Source organism: Pongo pygmaeus, chromosome 6 (genome assembly GCF_028885625.2).
Source record: "Pongo pygmaeus isolate AG05252 chromosome 6, NHGRI_mPonPyg2-v2.0_pri, whole genome shotgun sequence".
In the NCBI taxonomy this organism is placed as follows: Eukaryota; Metazoa; Chordata; class Mammalia; order Primates; family Hominidae; genus Pongo; species Pongo pygmaeus.
Window position 1 is genome coordinate 64,741,156 of NC_072379.2, and position 23,796 is coordinate 64,764,951.

The 23,796-nt window shown below is 40.3% G+C and overlaps 1 protein-coding gene across 8 annotated transcripts in view; it reads left to right on the forward strand.

Moving 5' to 3' along the window:
* The first annotated feature begins 578 nt into the window (after positions 1–578).
* The window catches only part of CDCA7L (cell division cycle associated 7 like), a 45,566-nt gene continuing 22,348 nt past the window's right edge, over positions 579–23,796 (forward strand). Inside the window, exons 1-2 of one of the 8 annotated variants that reach the window (XM_063667476.1) lie at positions 695–965; positions 23,569–23,661. In XM_063667476.1, the coding sequence (XP_063523546.1) occupies positions 942–965; positions 23,569–23,661 (117 nt within the window). In that variant the 5' untranslated portion in view covers positions 695–941. Of the gene's footprint in view, positions 966–23,568; positions 23,662–23,796 lie in introns of all 8 variants that reach the window. The other 7 variants (XM_063667478.1, XM_063667477.1, XM_054495435.2 and 4 more) reach the window with 7 other exon arrangements.

The window sequence follows — 23,796 nt, forward strand, 5'->3', positions numbered from 1 at the left end:
TTATAAAATTTACATCATTGTTATTACGCTTATTTGCATCATTATTGTATTTATTTAGAATAATGCAATTAGGTTGGTAACTGGCTCTCAGGCTGTAAACTCCAACAGAGCAGGGGGTTTTTGTTCACCCTTGTGTTCCTAGGACTAACCCAGTGCCTGATGCTTAGTAGATGCTGGGGTCAATTCTGCTAAATTAGTCAGCATTCCTGACCTCTACAAACTCTCTGTCTGGTGGGTGTGGAGGCCTACTGTGTAATGGCCCTCTAAAATTTCAGGCGGGTTTGCAGCTGTCCACCTGGGCCTTGGTAAAGAAACCTGGGTTGCCTGTTTTGCAAAGTGAACCCTGTAGCAAAGGTTTTGGGAGACAGAATCCTCCCAAAGAGAACCCTGCCCCTTTACAACAACAAAACAAAACAAGCCCCAAAGCCGCCCTACAATATTTTCTTGGATCAGAGACAGGGGTTGCAGCAGAAGCTCGCGCCCCAGGGCATGACCTGGAATAAACGCTGCCAAGTATCCAGCGTGCGTGCCAGCTGGAGGCTGCGCCGGGACAGCCCCCTCATTTCTCCCGCGCGAAACCCCGCCGGACGGCTCCACTCCCTCCCTCCGCTGCAGGGGGGAGCCCGGCGCCCTAACACTGGTAATTGCTCTTGCCTCGCCCAACTGCAGCCCCCTCTCGCGCCGCCTGCGAAGACAAGGTCAGTGGCCGCGAAGTTGGAACGTGATCGGAGCCACGAGGCCCAGTGAGGCGGCACCGAGCGGTCAGCGCAACGCGCTCCCCCTGTCCCGGGCGCCGAGTGCGCCCCTCCCGGGGCCCGCCTGTGCTCCGGGCGGAGCGCGCTAGCTGCTCGGGCGTGGGGCGTTCTTGGTGCGCCGGGCCGTGGTGAGTCCGGGCTCCCGTGGCCGCGTGTTGGGAGGAGACTAGAGCCGGGTTAGGAAGAATGGAGTTGGCGACTCGCTACCAGGTGAGGGTCCGGCCGCCCGCCGCCGTCCGGACGCACCCACAGTTTGACTTTCCTTTGCCACCCCGGTCCTGCTGGCCTTGGGCTGGAAACGTGGCCCTTGGCTGCGGCACTGGGGATCTGGCGCGCCCAGCCGGGTGAGTGCCGGAGTGGGCGCGCCCTGCAGGTGTGCGCAGTGGGTCACGTTTGTGCCACGCGGACTACAGAGGCCGGTCGCCCCAGCACACAACCGCGCTCAGCCTGGCGCTCTGCTCAGTCTCGTGTGGCCGCCGGGGATGCAGGCGGGGAGCTAGCGGGGCGCAGCGCCTGCGTTTGCAGCCCTGGTGAGACGGGGGAGGGGCTTTTTTTGTGCACTCCCCACACTTTCTCCGGGAATTGGCACAGAGATCAGGAAGCTTAAGAAAGTTGTAATTTTTTTTTTAACAGTCGATCGCCAGACCAGTCCAACTTGGATAATGGAGTTTAAAAAGAATAACTTTAGTGTTTATTCTAGAACTTTTGTAAACGTTTTCAAGGAATTAGTAACCCTTTGGGGGAAATGGTAACGTCATTGGGCCGAGTTAAACAAGCTGCAAGATCCCAAATCATATGCACAGCACGACCCCAATTACGCGTTAAGGGCCTAACTAGTCTTTAAAACTCTTTAGCAAACACTTAAGTTCCCCCAAACGTTTCAGTGAGTAGTGGGAATGTGAACGTGATTTCAGTTTTCTCTTTTTACTTCTTAAAAGAGCTTTTCTCTACGTTATCGTAATGGAGATACATGTTTACTTAGAAGTAAGCAATAAAAACATTTTTCAAAAGAACTAAAAATACAACCTTTAAAAAGGGAAACAAGCAGCCACGCCTCTGCTTGTGGGAGCACAGAGAAGCTTTGTGCGAGGATTGTTTTTTTTTTTTCCACTTGTTTTTGTGAGAGTCGCGAGACTCACTGCTTCCACCTTGCCTCCGACTGGTGTTTACTTTCCTCCACCTGCGTGCCTGGCCCGGGAGAAGGGGAGGCGGGGCCGCCAGCGTTGGAAGGCGCAGAGTGCCAGGCGCCCGAGCCCAAACTGTTGTCACCTGCCCGAGTCTGGCGGCAAAGACTGAGCCACTAACGGTAGCTTTGGCCTTTTAGTAATTTCTGAAGCCTTCCTGAAAATGGTCGTTTGAGAAAAATCTGTTGTTGATATTTCTGAGAATATTTTAAAAATGCCTCCTGTGAGATAAACTATTAAAAGCAAGGGAAACAGTAAAGCCTACGGAATGAGACAGGGTTCGAGTTTTTATTTTTTGCCACTGGCTTTTACCGTGTATTAGCATCCTTTTTTTTTTTTTTTTTTTTTTTTTTTTTTTTTTGAGACGGAGTTTCGCTCTTGTTGTCCGGGGTGGAGTGTAATGGCGCGATCTGGGCTCACTGCAACCTCCGCCTCCCGGGTTCAAGCAATTTTCCTGCCTCAGCCTCCCGAGTAGCTGGGATTACAGGCGCCCGCCACCACGCCTGTCTAATTTTTTGTATTTTTTTTTATTTTTATTTTTTAGTAGAGACAGGGTTTCACAATGTTGTCCAATCTGGTCTTGAACTGCTGACCTCAGGTGATCCACCCGCCTCGGCCTCCCAAAGTGCTGGGATTACAGGCGTGAGCCACCACTCCCGGCTGGCGTCCTAACCTTCTAGGAGTTTCTGCTGCTACAGGACTAAAAACAAAAAACAAACCCTCTGGATGGAGATTTGAGCTCCTTGTGAGTTTAATCAGAAAATGTATCTGGAATTTATCACTCCGGAGCTCCTTGTGAATGTAATCAGAAAATGTTTCTGGAATGTATCACTCCTGTTGTTAAGCTGGAGAGTTCTTTGCACTTCCACTACTGATATTCATAATTCATGCTTAGGAAACTCAGAAGTCCCAGAATGTGTAGTTGGAAGTGAGCGTTTACTGCCACACAATGAGGCTAATTTTTGGTAGTTCTAAAATGTTAAATAAACGATTTATCATGTGGGGGTTACCCACAAGTTATATCCGATCCATTATGCACCAATTAAGGGAAATTACCATATGTAAGATGATCAGGGTTTTTTTTTTTTTTTTCCTTTTCCGAAGACCTAATTGGCAGTGCAAATCAAGATGTGTGATGATTTTTCCAGTGGAAATGTTCCTGTTCATCGTAATTTAAATGTGTACAGATTATAGTCTCTAAATTAGTGGAGAGTGGTTCTGTGGGGTGGGCAGGTGACTGCAGATAAGAGCACTTAATGAACATTTCAGGCACAGCAAGATGTTAAATTCGTGTGGTTCCACCCTGTCCCCCAGCCTTATGAATAAAGTAATGTGATGAACCACCTGAAGTGGCATTTCTGCACGTGGAATGTCGTTCAGCTTAGTGTGCAGTGGGTTTTAATCTCACACATTGGAGTAAGTATAATTTCTATCGCTTGGAAAGCGCAGAGCTAAGTGTTTCAGCAAAGCGGCTTAGGCCTAATGTTACCAGTAGGAAGCAAACAAGGAGACTCATTTACTCTGGACTACTTTCGAGTCTGCTTTCCTGCCATCCCACCAGTGTGTTGGATTTGATGTCCTCTGACAGTGATTACGCTTCCCACAGGCTGTAGTCTTGTCGTGCTGACCACTGTGTCTTTGTGCTTTTATATAAAATGACAGAAATACCTCGTAAAGGCAAGGGTGTGATCCCTTACTAAGAGCTGTCAACAGTGCAAGCTCACTGGAGCTCCAGCTTGCTGCAGCTCCCTAGGAGAGAAACTGGTAGGCACTGAATGTCAGTGTTCTCATACTCTCTTCTAGCTCCAGAGTACAGGATGGCCCATTTGAGAAGGAAATGATGCTAAATGTTCTTGTAAATAGGCAGGAGCACGCTGTTGAAGGGGTAAAGGGGTATTTTTCTGGTATTGGTCTCTTAGCTGCAAAGTGCTCCCATCTGATCCTGTTGTTTAACATGTAATTCCAGAGCCCCAGAAGCTGGTCACAGAAAGGACAATGATTTGCCACTTTAATAGTCTTGTATTTAAAACGCTCCTTGGTTTTTCTGTGTTCTGCTGGCTACCCCATCCGTAGCAGAGCAGGATTCTCAAAAATCAGGCGAAAACCTCAGAGATCATAATGATTCTGATCAGGTACACAGGCCAGGAAACAATGAGATAATTGTGGCCTAAAACAATTATAAACATTAGAGTAAATTAATGAAAAAGATTAGAAGATCATTGGAATAGAATAAGCCAGGCATATTACATTTAAACTGCTCTTGAGAGTTTTCCTTTACTCAAAGTTATGTTTTAGAATATTTAGCTCCAGTATACAGTTTTGTTTTAGAAAAGACTCGGCTTTATTCACCAAAGTAGAATAGATACAGGCTACTTGAAGGAGGTAGGGATAGAGATAAGAAAATACTACTGGGGCCATTTTGTTCTTTTTGTTTATGAAAAGCAGTGCTTTCTGTAGTTTTTTTGAAATAGGACCATTCAGAGGCATATTTGGTAAATATCACTGAAGTTAACACTCAGAAAAAGGTATCTTCCATAGTAGTAAATGCTAGCACCCTGTATGCAGCACAGAAATAAACTGTGGAGTCTCACAGTACAAGGAGCCTGAGCTTTAGTTCAAATAAATAGTTGATGTTTCCTGCCTGTTTTCCTTCATGATCATCAGCTGAGGATAGACAGCTTGCTGACTGGGTTAGTACACTGATCAGATATTCAATTGAGCACCTGTTATGTGCTAGGCATTGGTAGGGTGGAAGAACAGAGACACAGAAAACACTCCTCTTTCCCCACACTCTCTACCAGAAGGCCATGCTTGAACTCCCTTCCTCTTCTGCTTTTGCCAAAGCTCAGCTGGCTCCTGCTCTGTGCTATGGCGACCTGGGGGACCTTGGGTTTGGAGAGTAGAGGGAGACCTTAAGAGCCATCCTTTTTTGCCCCCAAGGAATGAAAACTATCACTTCCTTTTAAAAGTCATGCTGTGCTGGGTACTTACAAGTTATCAGATTTAATCCCCACTGTAGTTCTGTGAAGTAGGTTGTGTTATCTGCATTTTAAAGATAAGGCTAAATTGACTAATTTGCTCAGGGCAATTTGTAAGGAAGGTTACTCAGCCACGAATCTGTCCCCAGAGCCTCTGCCTGGCCCTTGCTGCTGGAATCATGGGGCCTTGGCCAGTCAGGAAACTTGCCCTGTTCCCTCCTCCCTTTAACTAGAAGGGCTGGAGTGTTAATAGCAGCTAGTCTGGTTCTTTTTTAGGAACTCACCAGGTTATGCTTTATACTGCCTGTAAAAGTCAGTTTGGGAATGTGAATAAGATCCACCAAACTTTTACATAGGAATGACTTTCATGTGAAATTTGCATTGTACAAACAATAACATATTACTGTAAGCTGCACTGAACCACTTCTCTGCTTCCCCTACTCTCCGTGCCCCGTTTTCTGCAGTTTCCATGTAGTGTTTGCCTGTAGCACAGTCGTCATCTTTGTCTAACCTTTACAATATGATTGCTTTTGGAATCTGCTTTCCTTAGCACTGTCAGCATTACTTTTCCTAGTAGCTTAGAGGTCTTTACAGTTTTCATTTTTAGTGACTGTCTAGTGTTTCTAGATGTGTATTTTATGTATTTTCTGTTGAAAAAATATTTTTTTCTTTATTAGAGGAACTTTGTGGTAAATATCTCAGGGTGGTATACTGTATATCTTACGGCTTGTGTTGGAGTCTGCACTATTTTTAATAACTCTTTATAATGTTTTTAATATCTCATAAAGGGAATGTGCCTGATTTTCAGTGGTTAGGAGCCTCTGACACATTGTTTTCCTAGGGCATTTTCCCTTTTGTTGCGCTATATTAGCTGAGAGAAAGCAGTTTTTGCTGAGGTTAGAACCAAGCTTATGATGACTGAAAGAATGTTGTCTCCTTGAACTTAGAGCATCTCATAGAATGTTCTAATTGGGGGGAAAGTGGAGAGTAGTCCCAGAGATCTGTTCTTTACATCCGGCCTGCCTAGAAAACCAAGAAAACCTATAAATGTGTCAGTGGACATTTAGTGGAAGTGACTGCAGATTAGGGCTATGGGGAATTTGTGGCAAGTTGGTCTCATTGACTTGGCGGAAGGCAGGGACACCCCATCCACAGTGTCCACATTCATGCTTCCACCTATGCATCTACAGCAGGTTCTCCAGGGTGACTGCATCCTGCAGCTATGTAGGTTACTGCTCCTGGAAGTCTTTCCAACCATTGCCCCCACCCCTGGCTCAGGTGCTCACCCTGGGAACTTCTGGAGTACCTGGGTTGACTTCCCTGATCACATTTATCATACCACACTGGAATTGTTTAAAGATTGTTTCTCTTACCCTACCACTTACGACTCAGTTTTCATCAGCTCTCTTAGCATGGTGTCTGGCATATTATTTGATGCTTAGGAGATGATGTCCAGCATGTATTAGATGCTTAATAAATATCCATTGAATGGATGGAAGGGCAAAGTAGTACTGTTACTAATATACTCTTTTAATTAACATTTATATAGCGTCTTCTACTTTTCAGAGCACTTTGCAGGCATAGTTTGGAAGTCATCAGGGCTGGTTCTTTTCCTTCCAGGTAAGTGGTGTAGGATTGCACTTTCCTGGCCCTGAAGCAGTCAAGGCTATTTGACTTGCTTTGGCCAGTGGAATATGAGAAGTACTATATGTTACTTCTAAGTGAATTATTTAAATGCCAGCATACCACTTACTGTATCTCATTCCCTCTGCCACTGCATCTGTCAGTATTCTGCAGAGTGGTAGCTCTATCAGCCCAGGTTCTGGTGTGAGGACAGTGTGGAATAGAGCCTTGGGCTGGCCTGTGATGGACATGTAATGTGAACAAGACGGAAGCCTTTTTTTTTTTTTTGGTTTTAAGCTCTTGATTGAGATTTAGGGTTGTTTGCTACTGCTTTATAGCTTGTCATATCCTAACAGACCAGGGTGCTCATATTTCAGTTTTGGATTCATTCACTCTGGGGTTGTCATCTGAGTGACTGGGGTCATGGTAGTCGTGGTGACAGACGTGGGTGGGTTTCTTTTTGATTGTTAGAGGGATGAGGGTGAGGGGAATGCCCCTGGTAAGTGGTTTGGAGTTCAGGGATGTTAAGTACCGTATGGCAGGCAGGAGAGTCCTACAGGATGAAGCAGTTGTTCTGTCCAAAACGTCAGTTGCACCTTGTTGGAAAACACTGAGAACAGACTTGTCCAATTTGATAATCTTTTACTTAGACTCCAGAGAAATCTTAACATTGGCTTGACATGTTCTATCTGCTGACCTCCCTGGAGGAGGAAATTACTTCACACTTCCCAAGTGATTTGGTTCACTTCACTCCCAGGATCTCTGCCAAAATTCCAGTTCATTAGGTACTCATCTGCTGAATAGCTCTTCTCAGACCTGTGTAAATACATATCTAAAATGACTTCCCATTTATTTCTTCTCTTTTAAACATAACATTGACTACCTTGTGGGGCTTTTTATTGTGGTAAGATATACATAATAAAAGGTACTATTTTTAACCTTTCAGTGTTACTAGGTATAGTCACAATGTTGTGCCACCGTCACTGATCTCTCATGAGCTTTTTCATCATTTTAAACTGAAACTCTCTACCTACTAAACAATGACCCCATGACCTCTTCCTCCAGCCCCTGGTTACTTCTATTTTAGTTTCTGTCTCTGAGGATATGACTATCCTAGGTGTCTCATATAAGTGGAATCATATGGTATTTGTCCTTTTGTCACTGGCTCATTTCACTTAACATTGTTATTAAAGTTTATCCATGTTATAGTATGTATCAGAATTTTTTTTCAATTATTTATCTTTTGAGACAGGGTCTCACTCTGTTGCCCAGGCTGGAGTGCAGTGGTGCTGTCGTGGCTCACTGCAGCGTTGACCTCCTGGGCTCAAGTGATCCTCCCACTGCAACCTCTTGAGTAGCTGGGACTACAGGTATGTACTACCCTGCTTGGCTAATTTTTCTTTTTAAAATTTCTTGTAGAGATGGAGTCTCTCTGTGTTGCCCAGGTTGGTCTTGAACTCCTGGGCTCAAGCAATCCTCCTGTCTTGGCCTCCCAAAGTGCTGGGATTAGAAGCATAAGACAGTGTGCCTGATGTCATTTCTTTTAAAGTCTGAATAATACTCTATTATATGTACATGCCATCTTTATTTACTCATCTATTTATGTTGTCAGTTGTTTCCACCTTTTGGCTATTGTAAATACCAATGAATAAACATTGGTATTCAAATATCTGCTTGAGTCCCTGCTTTCAGTTGTTCTGGGTGTGTGTTCCTAAAAGTAGAATTGCTGGGTTATATGATAATACTAAATTCAGTTTTTTCAGAAACCACTACACTGTTTGGCACAGTGGCTGTGTCATTTTATATCATCATAAGCAGTGCACGAGGGTTCCAATTTCTTCACATCTTTGCCAGCCCTAGTTCTTTCCTGTTTTTTTTTTTTTTAAATAGCCATTCTAATGTGCATAAAGTCGTATCTCATCGTAGTTTTGTTTTGCATTTCCCCAATCATTAGTGATGTTAAGAATTTTTTTCTTGTGCCCATTAGTCACCTGTACATCTTCTTTGAAGAAACGTTAATTCAAGTCCTTTGCCCATTTCTTAACTGGGTTTTTGTAGTTGTTCAGTGAGTTATTTATAGATCTTGGCTATTAATCCCTTATTAGATATTATTTGCAAATATTTTCTCCCATTCTATAGGTTGCCTTTTCACTGTCTTGATAGTGCCCTTTGCACAAAAGTTTTTAATTTTGAGGTCTAGTTTATTTATTTTTCTTTTGTTGCCATATCCAAGAAATTGTTGCCAAATTCAGTGTCATGAAACCTTTCCCCTGTATTTTCTTCCATGAGTTTTATAGTTTTACCTCTTATATTTAGATCTTTGATCCATCTTGAGTTAGTTTTTATAGATGGCTTAAGGTAAGGGTCCAACCTAATTGTTTTGCATGTGGATATATCCAGTTTTCCCAGCACTGTTTGTTGAAAGTACTGTGCTTTGCCATTATTCTTGGCATCCTTGTTGAAAATTAGTTAACTGTATATGCAAGGGTTTGTATCTGGGCTCTTTATTCACTTCCATTGATATATATGTCTGCCTTTATGCCAAGACCACACTGTTTTGATTACTATAGCTTTGCAGTAAGTATTGAAGTCAGGAAATGTGAGTCCTCTAACACTTGTTTTTTTTTTCTTTTTTAAGGGATGGAGTCTTGTTCTCGCGTTTTTTTTTTCTTTTTTAAGGGATGGAGTCTTGTTCTGTCGCCTAGGCTAGGGTGCAGCGGTGCGATCTCGGCTCACTGCAACCTCTGCCTCCTGGGTTCAAGCAGTTCTTCTGCTTCAGCCTCCCGAGTAGCTGGGACTACAGGCACATGCTGCCATGCCTGGCTAATTTTTTTTTGTATTTTAGTAGAGACGGGGTTTCACCATGTTGCCCAGGGTGGTCTCAAACTCCTGAGTTCAGGCAGTCTGCCCACCTCAGCCTCCCAAAGTGCTAGGATTACAGGTGTGAGCCACTGCACCTGGCCTGTTCTTCTTTTTTAAGATTGTTTTGGCTATTTAGGGTCCTTTGAGATTCCACATTAATTTTAGGATGGACTTTTGTTTTTACAAAAGAAGTCACTGAGAGTTTGAGAAGGAATGTGTTGAGTCTGTACATGGCTTCAGTTAGTATAGTCACCTTATATTAAGCCTTCCAATCCATGAACATGGGATGGTTCTCCATTTGCTTATCTTCCTTGATTTTTTCGGGGATGTAGTTTTCAGTGTACAAGGCTTTTTTTGCCTTTTTGGTTAAACTTATTTCTAAGTACTTTATTATTTTGATGCCATTGTAAATGGAATCGTTTTCTTAATTTTCTTTTCATAATTGTTCATTGTTAGTGTGTAGAAGCATAGTTGATTTTTGTGTTGATTTTGTGTCCTGCAATGTCTAATTGTTGGCTCTAACTACTTTTTATGTAATCTGTAGTGTTCTCTACATATATAATCACGTCTCTTATAGCAGAGATAAATTTTGCTTCTTCCTTTCCAATTTGGATGCGTTATTTATTTTTCTTGCCTGATTGGTCTGGCTAGAGCTCCCAATGCTGCGTTGAACAGAAGTGGTAAAAATAGGCATATTTGTCTAGCTCCTGATCTTAGGGGAAAAGCTTTCAATCTTCCATTCATCATTGAGTATCATGTTAGTTGCGGGTTTTTCATATATAGCCTTATGTTGGTGAGTTTAAGTTTCCTTCTATTTTTTTTTTTTCTGATGAGGGAAGGGTGTTGAATTTTGTCAGATGTTTTTCTGCATCAATTGAGATGATCTTTGTTTTTCCCCTTTATTCTGTTCATATGGTATATTACATTAATTGATTTTTATATGTTTGAACCATTTTGCATTCCTGGAATAAATGCCACTTGGTGATCTTGTATAATCCTTTTGCTACACTGCCGAATTTGTTTTACCTGCATTTTGTGGAGGATTCTTGTATCAGTATTCGTAAGAGATATTGCTGTATAGTTTTCTAGTATCTTTCTCTGGCTTTGGTATCAGGATAATGCTGGTCACATAGAATGAGTTTCAAGTGTTCCTCCTTCTTCAAGTTTTTGGAAGACTTTGAGAAAGACTGGTGTTCGTTCTTCTTTAAATGTTTGGTAGAATTTACCCATGAAGCCATCTCGTCCTGGGGTTTACTTTGTTGGGAGGGTTTTGATTACTACTTAAAGTCCTTATTTCAAATATATTCAGATCTTCTATTTCTTCATAATTTAATCTAGCTAGGTTGTTTGTTTCTAGAGATTTATCCAGTATATCTGGATAATCCAATTTGTTGGCATATGGTTGTTTATAGTACTCTTAAAATCCTATTTATTTGTTTATTCATTTTGAGACGGAGTCTTGCTCTGTCACCCAGGCTGGAGTGCAGTGGCACAGTCTCAGCTCACTGCAACCTCCGCCTCCTGGGTTCAAGCAGTTCTCTGTTTCAGCTTCCCAAGTAGCTGGGATTACAGGCGCCCGCCACCAAGCCTGGCTAATTTTTTTGTATTTTTAGTAGAGATGAGGTTTCACCATCTTGGCCAGGCTGGTCTTGAACTCCTGCCCTTGTGATCCACCCACCTCTGCCTCTCAAAGTGTTGGGATTACAGGCGTGAGCCACTGCGCCTGGCCAATCCTTTTTATTTATGTAAAATTGGTAGTAATGTCCAATTTCATTACTAATATTAGTAATTTGAGTTTTCTCTGTATATTTTCTAGTCACATAGCTTAAGATTTGCCAATTTGTTGATTTTTTTTTCAAAGAATAAACTTTTGGCTTCATTGATTTTTCTCTATTATTCTATTATCTATTCTATTCATATCTGTTTTAATCTTTGTTTCCTTCCTCTTGCTAACTTTGGGTTTGGTGTGCTATACATTTCCTATTCCCCTAATGTGTATGGTTTGTTTTTTGGTTGGAGATCTTCATTTTTATTGTGTTTACAGCTATAAATTTACCTCTTAGCAGTGCCTTTTGCTGCATCTCATATATTTTGGTAAATTTTGTTTTCGTTTGCATTTGTTTCAAAGTATTTTCTAATTTCCCTTGTGATGTCTTCTTTGACCCATGGTTGTTCAGGAATATGTTATTTAATTTCCACATATTTGTGAATTTTTCATTTTTCCTTCTGTTACTGATTTCTAGTTTCACTCTATTGTAACAAAGGATAGTATTATTTCAGTCATTTAAAAATGTATTCACACTTGTTTTGTGGTCTAACATATAGTGTGTCCTGGAAAATTTTCTATATGTACTTGAGAAAAGTGTTTTTTCTGTTGTTGGGTCGAGTGCTATTAGTTTTAGTTTATAATGTTGCTCAAGTCTTCTGTTTCCTTATTGCTCTGTCTTGTTCTGTTCACTGTTGAAAGTGGGGTGTTGAAGTTTCCATCTGTTGTTGCAGAACAGTCTATTTCTTCATTCAGTTCTGTCAGTGTTTGCTTCATATATTTGGGATCTTTGATGTTTGGTGTGTGTATATATTTATAATTGTTCTATCTTCTAGTGAATTGGCTCTTTTATCAGTCTATAATGTCTTTGTCTTTCAAAACAGTTTTTGACTATTTTGTCTCGTTAGTATACCCACTCCATCTCTCTTTTGGTTATTATTTGCATTGAGTATCTTTTTCTGTCCTTTACTTTTAACCTATTGTGTCTTTAGATCTAAAGTGAGTCTGTTGTAGATAGTGTAGAGTTGTATCCTAGTTTTAAAAAATCCTTCCTGCCAGTCAATTTCTTTCGATTTGGAGTTTAACACATTTAAATTTAAAGTAATTACTGGTGGGGAATTACTTAATCTTGTGATTTAAAAAATAGGTTTTCTGTATATCCTATGGCTTTTTTGTCCCTCATTTCCTGTTATTGCCTTCCTTTGAGTTTAGTTGATTGCTTGGTAGTGGCATATTTTGACTCTCTTCTCATTTCCTTTTCTTCTTAGATACTTTCTGTGTTACCATGGAGATTACATATAACATTCTAAAGTTATAGCAATCTGGTTTGAATGATACCAATTTCACTTCAGCGACATACAAAAATTCTACTCCTATATAGCTCTGTCTTTTTCCATCATTTTATGTAATTGAGACCAGGAATTACATCTTTATGTGTTGTGTATCCACGAACAGATTCGTATTTTTAATCCTTCAGAAAATAACAAGTAGAGTTATAAGCCAAATTTACAATAATACTCTAGTTTTTATATTTGTCCATGTATTTACCTTTACCTGAGAACTTTATATTTTTGTATGGCTTTGACAAAGTTACAGTGTAGTGACTTTCATGTAAATGTGAAGTACTCCTTTCAGCATTTTCTGTTGCAAATACCAGTAGTAATGAATTCCCCTGGCTTTTGTTTATTTGGGAATGTCTTAATTTTTGTCTCATTTTTGAAGGGCAGTTGTTTTTTTTTTAACCAGATAGAGAATTCTTGTTTGATAGTTTTTTTCCCTTCTGCATTTTAAATATATTATAAATGTATCATCCTACTGCTTTCTGGCCTTTAAGGTTTCTGTGATAAAACGGCTGATAATCTTTTTTTTCTTCTTTTTTTTAATACTTTAAGTTCTGGGATGCATGTCCAGAACGTGCAGGTTTGTTACATAGGTATACATGTGCCATGGTGGTTTGCTGCACCCATCAACCCATCGTCTACATTAGGTATTTCTCCTAATGATATCCCTCCTCTAGTCCCCCAACCCCGACAGGCTCCGGTGTGTGATGTTCCTCTTCCCATGTCCATGTGTTCTCGTTGTTCACCTGCCACCTATGAATAAGAATATGTGGTGTTTGGTTTTCTGTTCTTGTGTTAGTTTGCTGATAATTTAGCTGGTTTCCTGCTTCATCCATGTCCCTGCAAAGGACGTGAACACATCCTTTTTTATGGCTGCATAGTATTCCATGGTGTATATGTGCCACATTTTCTTTATCCAGTCTATCATTGATGGGCATTTGGGTTGGTTCCAAGTCTGCTATTGTGAACAGTGCCACAATAAACATACATGTGCATGTGTCTTTATAGTAGAATGATTTATAATCCTTTGGGTATAAACCCAGTAATGGGTTGCTGGGTCAAATGGTATTTCTGGTTCTAGATCCTTGAGGAATCGCCATACTGTCTTCCACAATGGTTGAACTAATTTACACTCCCACCAACAGTGTAAAAGCATTCCTATTTCTCCACATCCTCTCCAGCATCTGTTGTTTCCTGACTTTTTAATGTTCGCCATTCTAACTGGCATGAGATGGTATCTCATTGTGGTTTCGATTTGCATTTCTTTAATGACCAGTGATGATGAGCTTTTTTTCATATGTTTGTTGGCAGCATAAATGTCTTCTTTTGAGAAGTGCCTGTTCATATCTTTTGCCCACTTTTTGATGAAGTTGTTCTTTTTTTTTCTTAAAATTTGTTTAATTTCTTTGTAGATTCTGGATATTAGCCCTTTGTCAGATGGGTAGATTACAAAAATTTTCTCCCATTCTGTAGGTTGCCTGTTCACTCTGATGATAGTTTCTTTTGCTATGCAGAAGCTCTTTAGTTTAATTAGATCCCATTTGTCAATTCTGGCTTTTGTTGTCATTGCTTTTGGTGTTTTAGTCATGAAGTCCTTGCCCCTGCCTATGTCCTGAATGGTATTGCCTAGGTTTTTTTCTAGGGTTTTTATGGTTTTAGGTTTTACATTTAAGTCTTTAATCCATATTGAGTTAATTTTTGTATAAGGTGTAAGGAAGGGGTCCAGTTTCAGTTTTCTGCATATGGCTAGCCAGTTTTTCCAACACCATTTATTAAATAGGGAATCCTTTCCCCACTGTTTGTTTTTGTCAGATTTGTCAAAGATCAGATGGCTGTAGATGTGTGGTGTTATTTCTGAGGCCTCTGTTCTGTTCCATTGGTCTATAAATCTGTTTTGGTACCAGTACCATGCTGTTTTGGTTACTGTAGCCTTGTAGTATAGATTGAAATCAGGTAGCGTGATGCCTCTAGCTTTGTTCTTTTTGCTTAGGATTGTCTTGGCTATACAGGCTCATTTTTGGTTCCACATGAAATTTAAGGTAGATTTTTGTAATTCTGTGAAGAAAGTCAATGGTATCTTGATGGGGATAGCATTGAATCTATAAATTACTTTGGGCAGTATGGCCATTTTCATGATACTGATTCTTCCTATCCATGAGCATGGAATATTTTTCCATTTGTTTGTTTCCTCTCTTATTTCCTTGGGCAGTGGTTTGTAGTTTCCTTAAAGAGATCCTTCACTTCCCTTGTAAGTAGTATTCCTAGGTATTTTATTCTCTTTGTAGCAATTGTAAATGAGAGTTCACTCATGATTTTGCTCTTTATTATTGGTGTATAGGAATGCTTGTGATTTTTGCGCATTGATTTTGTATCCACAGACTTTGCTGAAGTTGCTTATCAGCTTGAGGAGTTTTGGGGCTGAGACGATGGGGTTTTCTAAACATACAGTCATGTCATCTGCAAACAGAGACAGTTGGACTTCCTCTCTTCCTATGTGAATACTTTTTATTTCTTTCTCTTGCCAGATTGCCCTGGCAATGGAAAATGGAAAAATATTCCATGCTCATGGATAGGAAGAATCAGAATGTGGAATAGGAGTGGTGAGAGAGAGCATCCTTGTCTTGTGCTGGTTTTCAAAGGGAATGCTTCCAGCTTTTGCCCATTCAGTATGGTATTGGCTGTGGGTTTGTCATAAATAGCTGTTATTATTTTGAGATCTGTTCCATCAATACCTAGTTTACTGAGAGTTTTTAGCAGGAAGCGGTGTTGAATTTTATTGAAGGCTTTTTCTGCATATATTGAGATAATCATGTGGTTTTTGTCATTGGTTCTGTTTATGTGATGGATTATGTTTATTGATTTGCATATATTGAACCAGCCTTGCATCCCAGGGATGAAGCCAACTTGATCCTGGTGGATAAGCTTTTTGATGTGCTGCTGGATTTGGTTTGCCAGTATTTTATTGTCAATGTGAAAATCCTCATTCATCAGGGATACTGGTCTAAAATTTTCTTTTTTTGTTGTGTCTCTGCCAGGTTTTGGTATCAGGATGATGCTGGCCTCATAAAATGAGTTAGGGAGGATTCCCTCTTTTTCTGTTGTTTGGAATAGTTTTAGAAGGAATGGTACCAGCTCCTCTTTGTACCTCTGGTAGAATTTGGCTGTAAATCTGTCTGGTCCTGGACTCTTTGGTTGGCAGGCCATTAATTACTGCCCCAATTTCAGAACTTGTTATTGGTCTTCAGGGATTCGACTTCTTCTGGTTTAGACTTGGGAGGGTGTATGTGTCCAGAAATTTATCCATTTCTTCTGGATTTTCTAGTTTATTTGTGTAGAGCTATTTATAGTATTCTCTGATGGTAGTTTGTATTTCTGTGGGATCAGTGGTGATACCCCCTTTATCATTTTTTATTGTGTCTATTTGATTCTTCTCTCTTTTCTTCTTTGTCTGGCTAGCGGTCTATTTGGTTGATCTTTTCAAAAAACCAACTCCTGGATTCATTGATTTTTTCAAGGGTTTTTCATGTCCCTGTCTCCTTCAGTTCTGCTGTGATCTTAGTTATTTCTTGTCTTCTGCTAGCTTTTGAATTTTGAATTTGATGGCTCTTGCGTCTCTGGTTCTTTTTTTTTTTTTTTTTTTGAGACGGAGTCTTGCACTGTTGCTGGGGCTGGAGTGCAATGGCGCAATCTTGGCTCACTGCAACCTCCGCCTCCCAGGTTCAAGTGATTCTTTTTGCCTCAGCCTCCCAAGTGGCTGGGATTACAGGCACCCACCACCACGCCCAGCTAATTTTTTTGTGTTTTTAGTAGAGACAGGGTTTCACTATGTTGGCCTGGCTGGTCTCAAACTCCTGGCCTCATGATCTGCCCACCTCAGCCTCCCAAAGTGCTGGGATTACAGGTGAGAGCCACTGCACCCGGCCACTCTCTAGTTCTTTTAATTGTGGTGTTAGGGTGTCAGTTTTAGATCTTTCCTGCTTTCTCTTGTGGGCATTTAGTGCTATAAATTTCCCTCTAAACACTGCTTTAGCTGTGTCCCAGAGATTCTGGTATGTTGTCTTTGTTCTCATTGGTTTTAAAGAACTTATTTATTTCTGTCTTGATTTTGTTAGTTACCCCGTAGTCATTCAGGAGCAGGTTGTTCAGTTTCAATGTAGTTGTGTGGTTTTGAGTGAGTTTCTTCATCCTGAGTTCCAATTTGATTGCACTGTGGTCTGAGAGACTGTTTGTTATGATTTCCATTCTTTTGCATTTGCTGAGGGGTGTTTTACTTCCAGTTATTTGGTCAGTTTTAGAATAAGTCTGATGTGGTGCTGAGAAGAATGTATATTCTGTTGATTTGGGGTGGAGAGTTCTGTAGATGTCTATTAGGTCTGCTCGGTCCAGAGCTGAGTTCAAGTCCTGAATATCCTTATTAATTTGCTGTCTCTTTGATCTAATAGTGACAGTGGGGTGTTAAAGTCTCCCACTATTATTGTGTGGGAGTCTAATTCTCTTTGTAGGTCTCTAAGAACTTGCTTTATGCATCTGGGTGCTCCTGTATTGGGTGCATATATATTTAGGATAGTTAGCTGCTCTTGTTGGATTGATCCCTTTACCATTATGTAATGCTCTTCTTTGTCTGTTTTGATCTTCATTGGTTTAAAGTCTGTTTTATTAGAGACTAGGATTGCAATCCCTGCTTTTTTTTTTTGCTTTCCATTTGCTGGGTAATATTCCTCCATCCTTTTATTTTGAGCCTATGTGTGTCTTTGGGTGTGAGATGGGTCTCCTGAATACAGCACACCGATGGGTCTTGACTCTTTATCCAATTTGCCAGTCTGTTGACTTTTAATTGGGGCATTTAGCCCATTTACACTTAAGATTAATATTGTTATGTGTGAACTTGATCCTGTTATTATGATGCTAGCTGGTTATTTTGCCTGTTAGTTGATGCAGTTTCTTCATAGTGTCAATGGTGTTTATAATTTGGTATGTTTTTGCAGTGGCTGATAGCAGTTTTTCCTTTCCATGTTTAATTCTTCCTTCAGGAGCTCTTATAAGGCAGGCCTGGTGGTGACAAAATCTCTCAGCATTTGTTTGTCTGTAAAGGATTTTATTTCTCCTTTGCTTATGAAGCTTAGTTTGGCTGGATATGAAATTCTGGGTTGAAAATTCTTTTCATTAAGAATGTTGAATGTTGACCCCCACCCTCTTCTGGCTTGTAGGGTTTCTTCTGAGAGATCCGCTGTTAGTTTGATGTGCTTCCCTTTGTAGGTAACCTGACCTTTCTTTCTGGCTGCCCTTAACCTTTTTTCCTTCATTTCAATCTTGCTGAATCTGATGATTATGTGTCTTGGGGTTGCTCTTCTCGAGGAGTATCTTTGTGGTGTTCTCTGTATTTTCTGAGTTTGAATGTTGGCCTGTCTTGCTAGGTTGGGGAAGTTCTCCTGGATAATATCCTGCAGAGTGTTTTCCAATTTGGTTCCATTCTCCTCGTCACTTTCAGGTACACCAGTCAAACGTAGATTTGGTCTTTTCACATAGTCCCATATTTCTTGGAGGCTTTTTTTGTTCCTTTTTCACTCTTTTTTTTCTCTAATCTTCTCTTCATGCTTTATTTCATTAAGTTGATCTTCAGTCTCTGATATCCTTTCTTCTGCTTGATCGATTTGGCTATTGATACTTGTGTATGCTTCATGAAGTTTTTGTGCTGTGTTTTTCAGCTCCATCAGGTCATTTATGTTCTTCTCTAACCTGGTTATTTTTGTTAGCAATTCCTTTTTTCAAGGAATTAGGTTAGCTAACCTTTTTTCAAGGTTCTTAGCTTCCTTGTATTGGGTTAGAACATGCTCCTTTAGCTCAGAGGAGTTTATTACCCACCTTCTGAAACATACTTCTGTCAATTCATCAAACTCATTCTCCATCCAGTTTTGTTCCCTTGCTGGTAAGGAGTTGTGATCCTTTGGAGAAGAGGCATTCTGGTTTTTGGAATTTTCAGCCTTTTTGCGCTGGTTTTTCCTCATCTTTGTGGATTTATCTACCTTTGGTCTTTGATGTTGGTGACCTTCGGATGGGGATTCTGAGTGGAAGTCCTTTTTGTTGATGTTGATGTTGATGCTATTCCTTTCTGTTTGTTAGTTTTTCTTCAGGCCCCTCTGCTGCAGGTCTGCTGGAGTTAGTTTGCTGGAGGCCCGCTCCAGACCATTTGCGAGGTTGCAGAACAGCAAAGGATTGCTGCCTGTTTCTTCCTCTGGAAGCTTTGTCCCAGAGGGGCACCCACCAGATGCCAGCCGGATCGCTCCTGTATGAGGTGTCTGTTGACCCCTGCTGGGAAGTGTCTCCCAGTCAGGAGGCATGGAGTCAGGGACCCACTTGAGAAGGCAAGTCTGTCCCTTAGCAGAGCTTGAACGCTGTGCTGGAAGATCCGCTGCTGTCTTTAGAGCTGGCAGGCAGGGATGTTTTAAGTCTGCTTAAGCTGGGCCCACAGCCACGCCTTTCCCAGGTGCTCTGTCCCAGGGAGATGGGGGTTTTATCTGTAAACCCCTGACTGAGGCTGAACAGCTGATAATCTTATTGAGTGTCACTTGTATGTGACTACTTTCAAGATTGTCTTTAGGCTTTTAATATTTGCTTATATGGTGTCTTTGAAAGGACCTCTTCCGAGTTGTCCTACTTGGAATTCCTTCAGCTTCTGGGATGTATTCCAATTCATGCCTTCCAGCCAGTTTGGGGAGTTTTCACCCACTGTCGTATCAAATAGTCTTTGTCTCTTTTTCTCTCTGTTTTCTTTCTGAGTTTCCCATCATTCCTATATTGGTGTGCCTAAAGAAGTAGTTTAGGCTCTTTTCACTCTTCGGTATTCTTTTTAACTTTTTCTCTAATTTTTTTCTCCTCTGACTCAGTATTTTCAAATGCATTATCTTCAAATTTGCTGATTTGCCTGCCTCCTCAAATATGTTTTTAAACCACTCTAGTGAAATTTTCAACTTGGTCATTCTATTTTTTTCAGCTCCATAATTTCTTTCAGAGTCCTTCTTCATTTCTCTTTGTTGATAGGCTCATTTTGCTCGTTTTCCAGATTCACGTTAGTTCTTTGTGCCTTTTGTTCTTTCAGCATAGGATAGTTTTCTTTGTCTAGTAAGTCCAGTGTCTGTCTAGTAAGTCCAGTGTTTTCCTCTGGGAACGTTTCTGTCAATTAATTTTGCTTCTTTGAATGGGCCAGGTTTTTCTTCTTTTTTATATGTCTTTGTTCTTTTGTTGAGAATTAAATATTTGAGAAGTGGCCACCTCTTCCAGTCTTTGCAGACTGACTCTGTGCTAGGGAAATCTTTAAAAGATTGGCTGGGTATGTTCTGACCCCGAAAACTGAAGATCATCTTAGATCTTTTCTGAACATACTGTCTTGCCTAGACCTGTGTGTGACTTTTTTCAATTCCACATGGCTTCTATTCAATGTCTTTATTATTATTGTTATTAGTTGTGAGCCAGGGTCTTGCTCTGTCACCTAGGCTAAAATGCAGTGCCTTGATCACAGCTCACTGCAGCCTCAAACTCCCGGGCTTAAGAGCTCCTTTTGCCTCAGCCTCCCAGGTAGCAGGGACTACAGGCATGTGCCATCATGCCTAGGTAATTTAAAAAATATATTTTTTTTGAGATGGGGTCTTGCTACATTGCCCAGGCTGGTCTAGAACTGAGCTTAAGTGATCCTCCTGTCTCAGCCTTCCAAAATGCTTGGATTACAGGCATGAGCCACTGTGTCCGGTCAGTATTGCCTGTTTTTGGTTTGCAGTTCCTTAATGACCACTGATGTGTGTATTTTTATGTACTTGTTTGTCATTTGTATATCTTCCTTGGAGAAAGGTCTGTTCAAATTCTTCACCTGTTCTTTGATTGGTTGTTTGCCTTTTTCTTGAGTTGTAAGAAATCTTTATACATTCTAGATAGTAGATCCTTATTAGATACATGATTTGTAGCTATTTCTCCCATTCTGCAGATTTTTCTTTTCACTTTCTTGCTGTCCTTTGATGCACAACAGTTTTTAATTTTGATGAATTGCAATTTATTATTTTCCTCGGATTGTTGCTTGTGCTCTTGGTGTTAATATGAGTTTGTATTTTTTTATTAACTGCTGAATACTAATTAATATATAGTTATAGAAAAACAGATCGTTTTCTTATTTAGATGCTTGGAAATGTTTTTAATGTAAGGACACTAACAAGCTACATGCCTTTGAGTAAGTCTAACTGTGGTTGCCCTAATTTTTATTTCTTATAGAGATAGGGTCTTGCTTTGTTGCCCAGGCTGAACTTGAACTCCTGGACTTAAGCTATCCTGCCTAGGCCATCTAAGTAGCTGGGACTACAGGTGTGTGCCTCTGTGTCTGGCTGTCACTCCCACTATATGAAGCACAAACTGGTGGATGAGATCCCATCACAATCTGATGATCTTTTTTTTTTCTTTGTTTGAGATAGGGTCTTTCTCTGTTACAGTGGCGGGATCATAGCTAACAGCAGCCTTGAACTCCTGGGCTCAATCAATCCTCTCTCCTCAGCCTCCCAAGTAACTGGGACTACAGCATGCCACTATGCCTGGCTAATTTTTTATGTTTTGTAGAGCTGGAGTCTTGCTGTGTTGCCCAGGCTAGTCTTGAACTCCTAGGCTCAAGTGATCCTCCTGCCTTGGTCTCCCACAGCACTGGGATTGCAGGCATGAGCCATCACACTTGGCCTGATAATCCTTGATTTTATGATTCTCTTAACTGCTAATAGTAATTCACATACTCCTTCACCCTGAGTTTAGCTACATTTTCCTGGCAGTCTTGAAATTGCACTGTATATAATTTTTTAAAAATTAACTGCCCTATTTTAGATGTATGTGATGATACTTAGTTTCTGAAGCTTTGGGTTCATTGTCCTCATACCAGTTCTGTATAGAAGTGTTTGTCTCCTCACACCTTCCCCATCATTGAGCATGCCCTTAAAAACGGAAGCAAAATGTTGCTAAATTGCTAGATGAAAAGAATACTTGTTTTACTTTCCATTCTTTTCATTACTAGGTAGGCTGAGGACTTTTAAAGTGTTTTTAGCCTCTTTTGTTTTCCCTAGTGAGTTTTCTTTGTTTTGCCATTTTGTCTGTGTGGCCATGGTATATATTTCATTTTGTATGAGGTTTTTAGCAATTTTAATAATTTGTCATATTTTTGTCAGATCTTTGCCCTACCTTTCTTTCTTTCTTTGTTTTTGTTTCTGAATTTTCTTCTTTTAAGTAAGAAGCTTTAAACCGTTACATGGTCAGTGATCTACTTTTCCATTTTGGTCTGCTTCACGTGATTGGTGAAAGTCCTCCCCATTCAGAGGTCAGATGCGTGTGTGTGTTAATTTAATTCTCTTTTGTGCTTGTTTGCCATTTAACTCGTCGACCATCTGATTTGTTTTCTTTTTATTGAGTTTTGAGAATTCTTTATATTTTCTGGGTGCAAATCAGAGACAGCATTTGCAGATATTTTCTCCCAGTGTGTGGCTTTCCTTTTCATTCTCTTAATGGCGTTTTCTGAAGAGCAGAAGTTCTTAATTTTGATTATTTAATTTACACATTTTAAAGATCTGTATTGTGTTGTATCTGGTGTTGTATCTTAAGAATTCTTTGCCTAACTTAAGGTCACAAAGATTTTCTCCTCTTCTAAAAGTTTTATAGTTTTATATTCAAGTTTGTGATCCATTTTGAGTTAGTTCTTGTGGTTGGTGCATGGTATGTACTTTTCTTATGGGCCAACCAATTTAATTGTAAAAGATTCAAAGAAATGATTTTGCATAAGAAAATAACACAGAGTTCTCATCCTTCATGGTGTGTTAAAGAGGAAGGAATGCTCTCCTCTGTGTAGAAGATCTCTTTTCATAGACGCAAGATAGTACACCTTGCAAATTCTGCTGTCATTGCTATCAAAATCGCTTTCAAAACACTTAATAAGGAAAATGCAGTAGTGTGCATAAATACCTTTTGTCTGCTTTTTAAATCTTAAAATAGAGCTTGCTTCTAGGTGAAATGTACACTGAATATTCTTGGAGTATATCAAAATCAGCCCTTGTATCAGTTGGCCTAAAAAGTGAATCTTATTTTCTTTCTCTTCAAAAACTAATACTGATAAATGTGTTCCTTCTGGGTAGGAGGTTGTATTTTTTAATCCAGGAAGGATGAATTTAGATATCATTGAGATATGGAAAAGCTTTAATTTAAAAAATATTATACTTAATTTCACAATATAAAGTTTTAAATTAACAATACTTCACATTAAAATATTTTCAAAGGTAAATACTTGATTGAAAACCAACTGACAGTTTGACGATCTTTTTATAGCTTATTAGTTTTTTAAATTGAATTTTAATGGAGACTCAGGCTGGCAAAGGTCAAAATGGTATGGAGACCTCCAGAGCACTGCTTTGTATGCCTGAAAGGCACCTACTCAACGAGAAGCCAGCAGCAACTCAGCGGGGTTTATTTTTATTAGCCTAGCTGGGATAGAACAAAGCTGGATTTCAGCCAAGTGTGGTTCTGCAAACAGCTCTGTCCATAACTAATGTTATGGACATTAATGTAAGCCCATTAGTTAACTATCTGTCCATAACTGATAGTTAACTAATGGGCTTACAGGCTCAGATACCTGGTTGGTCAGACACTAAAGCTGAAGCCTTGGCACCTACGATGATGTATCTGAACCTCCCTTAGGTGAGAGAGTTGGGTTCTCAAGCCACATGCCCCTAAAGTGATGGTACAATTAAAACTAGGCTAAGGTCTGGACTTGTTCTGTCAGTTTGGAAGATTTCATTCACTTAAGGAAAGAAAAACTCCCCTCCACCCCAGTTTTTCTTTTTCTCTTTTAGAGACAGGGTCTCACTGACACCCTGACTGTAGTGTAGTGGTATGATCATAGCTCATTGCATGCAGCCTGTAACTCGTGGGCTCAACGGATCCTCCCATTTTAGCTTCATGAGTAGCTGGGACTACAGGCACACGCCACCACTAATTTTTGTATCTTTTTTTGTATCTTTTTAACCCAGCTAATTTTTGTATCTTTTTTGGTAGAGACGGGGTCTCACCATGTTGCCTAGGCTGGTCTCAAACCCCTGGGCTCAAGTGATCTTCCTGCCTCGGCCTCCCAGAGTGCTGGGATTACAGGTATGAACCACCATTCCTGGCTTAAATTGTCTTTCTTAATTTGTCTTTTTTCGTTGAATTCTTTTTAAATTGTGCTAAGATACATATAACATAAAATCTACTATCTTAGCCATTTTAAAATGTGTGGTTCAGTAG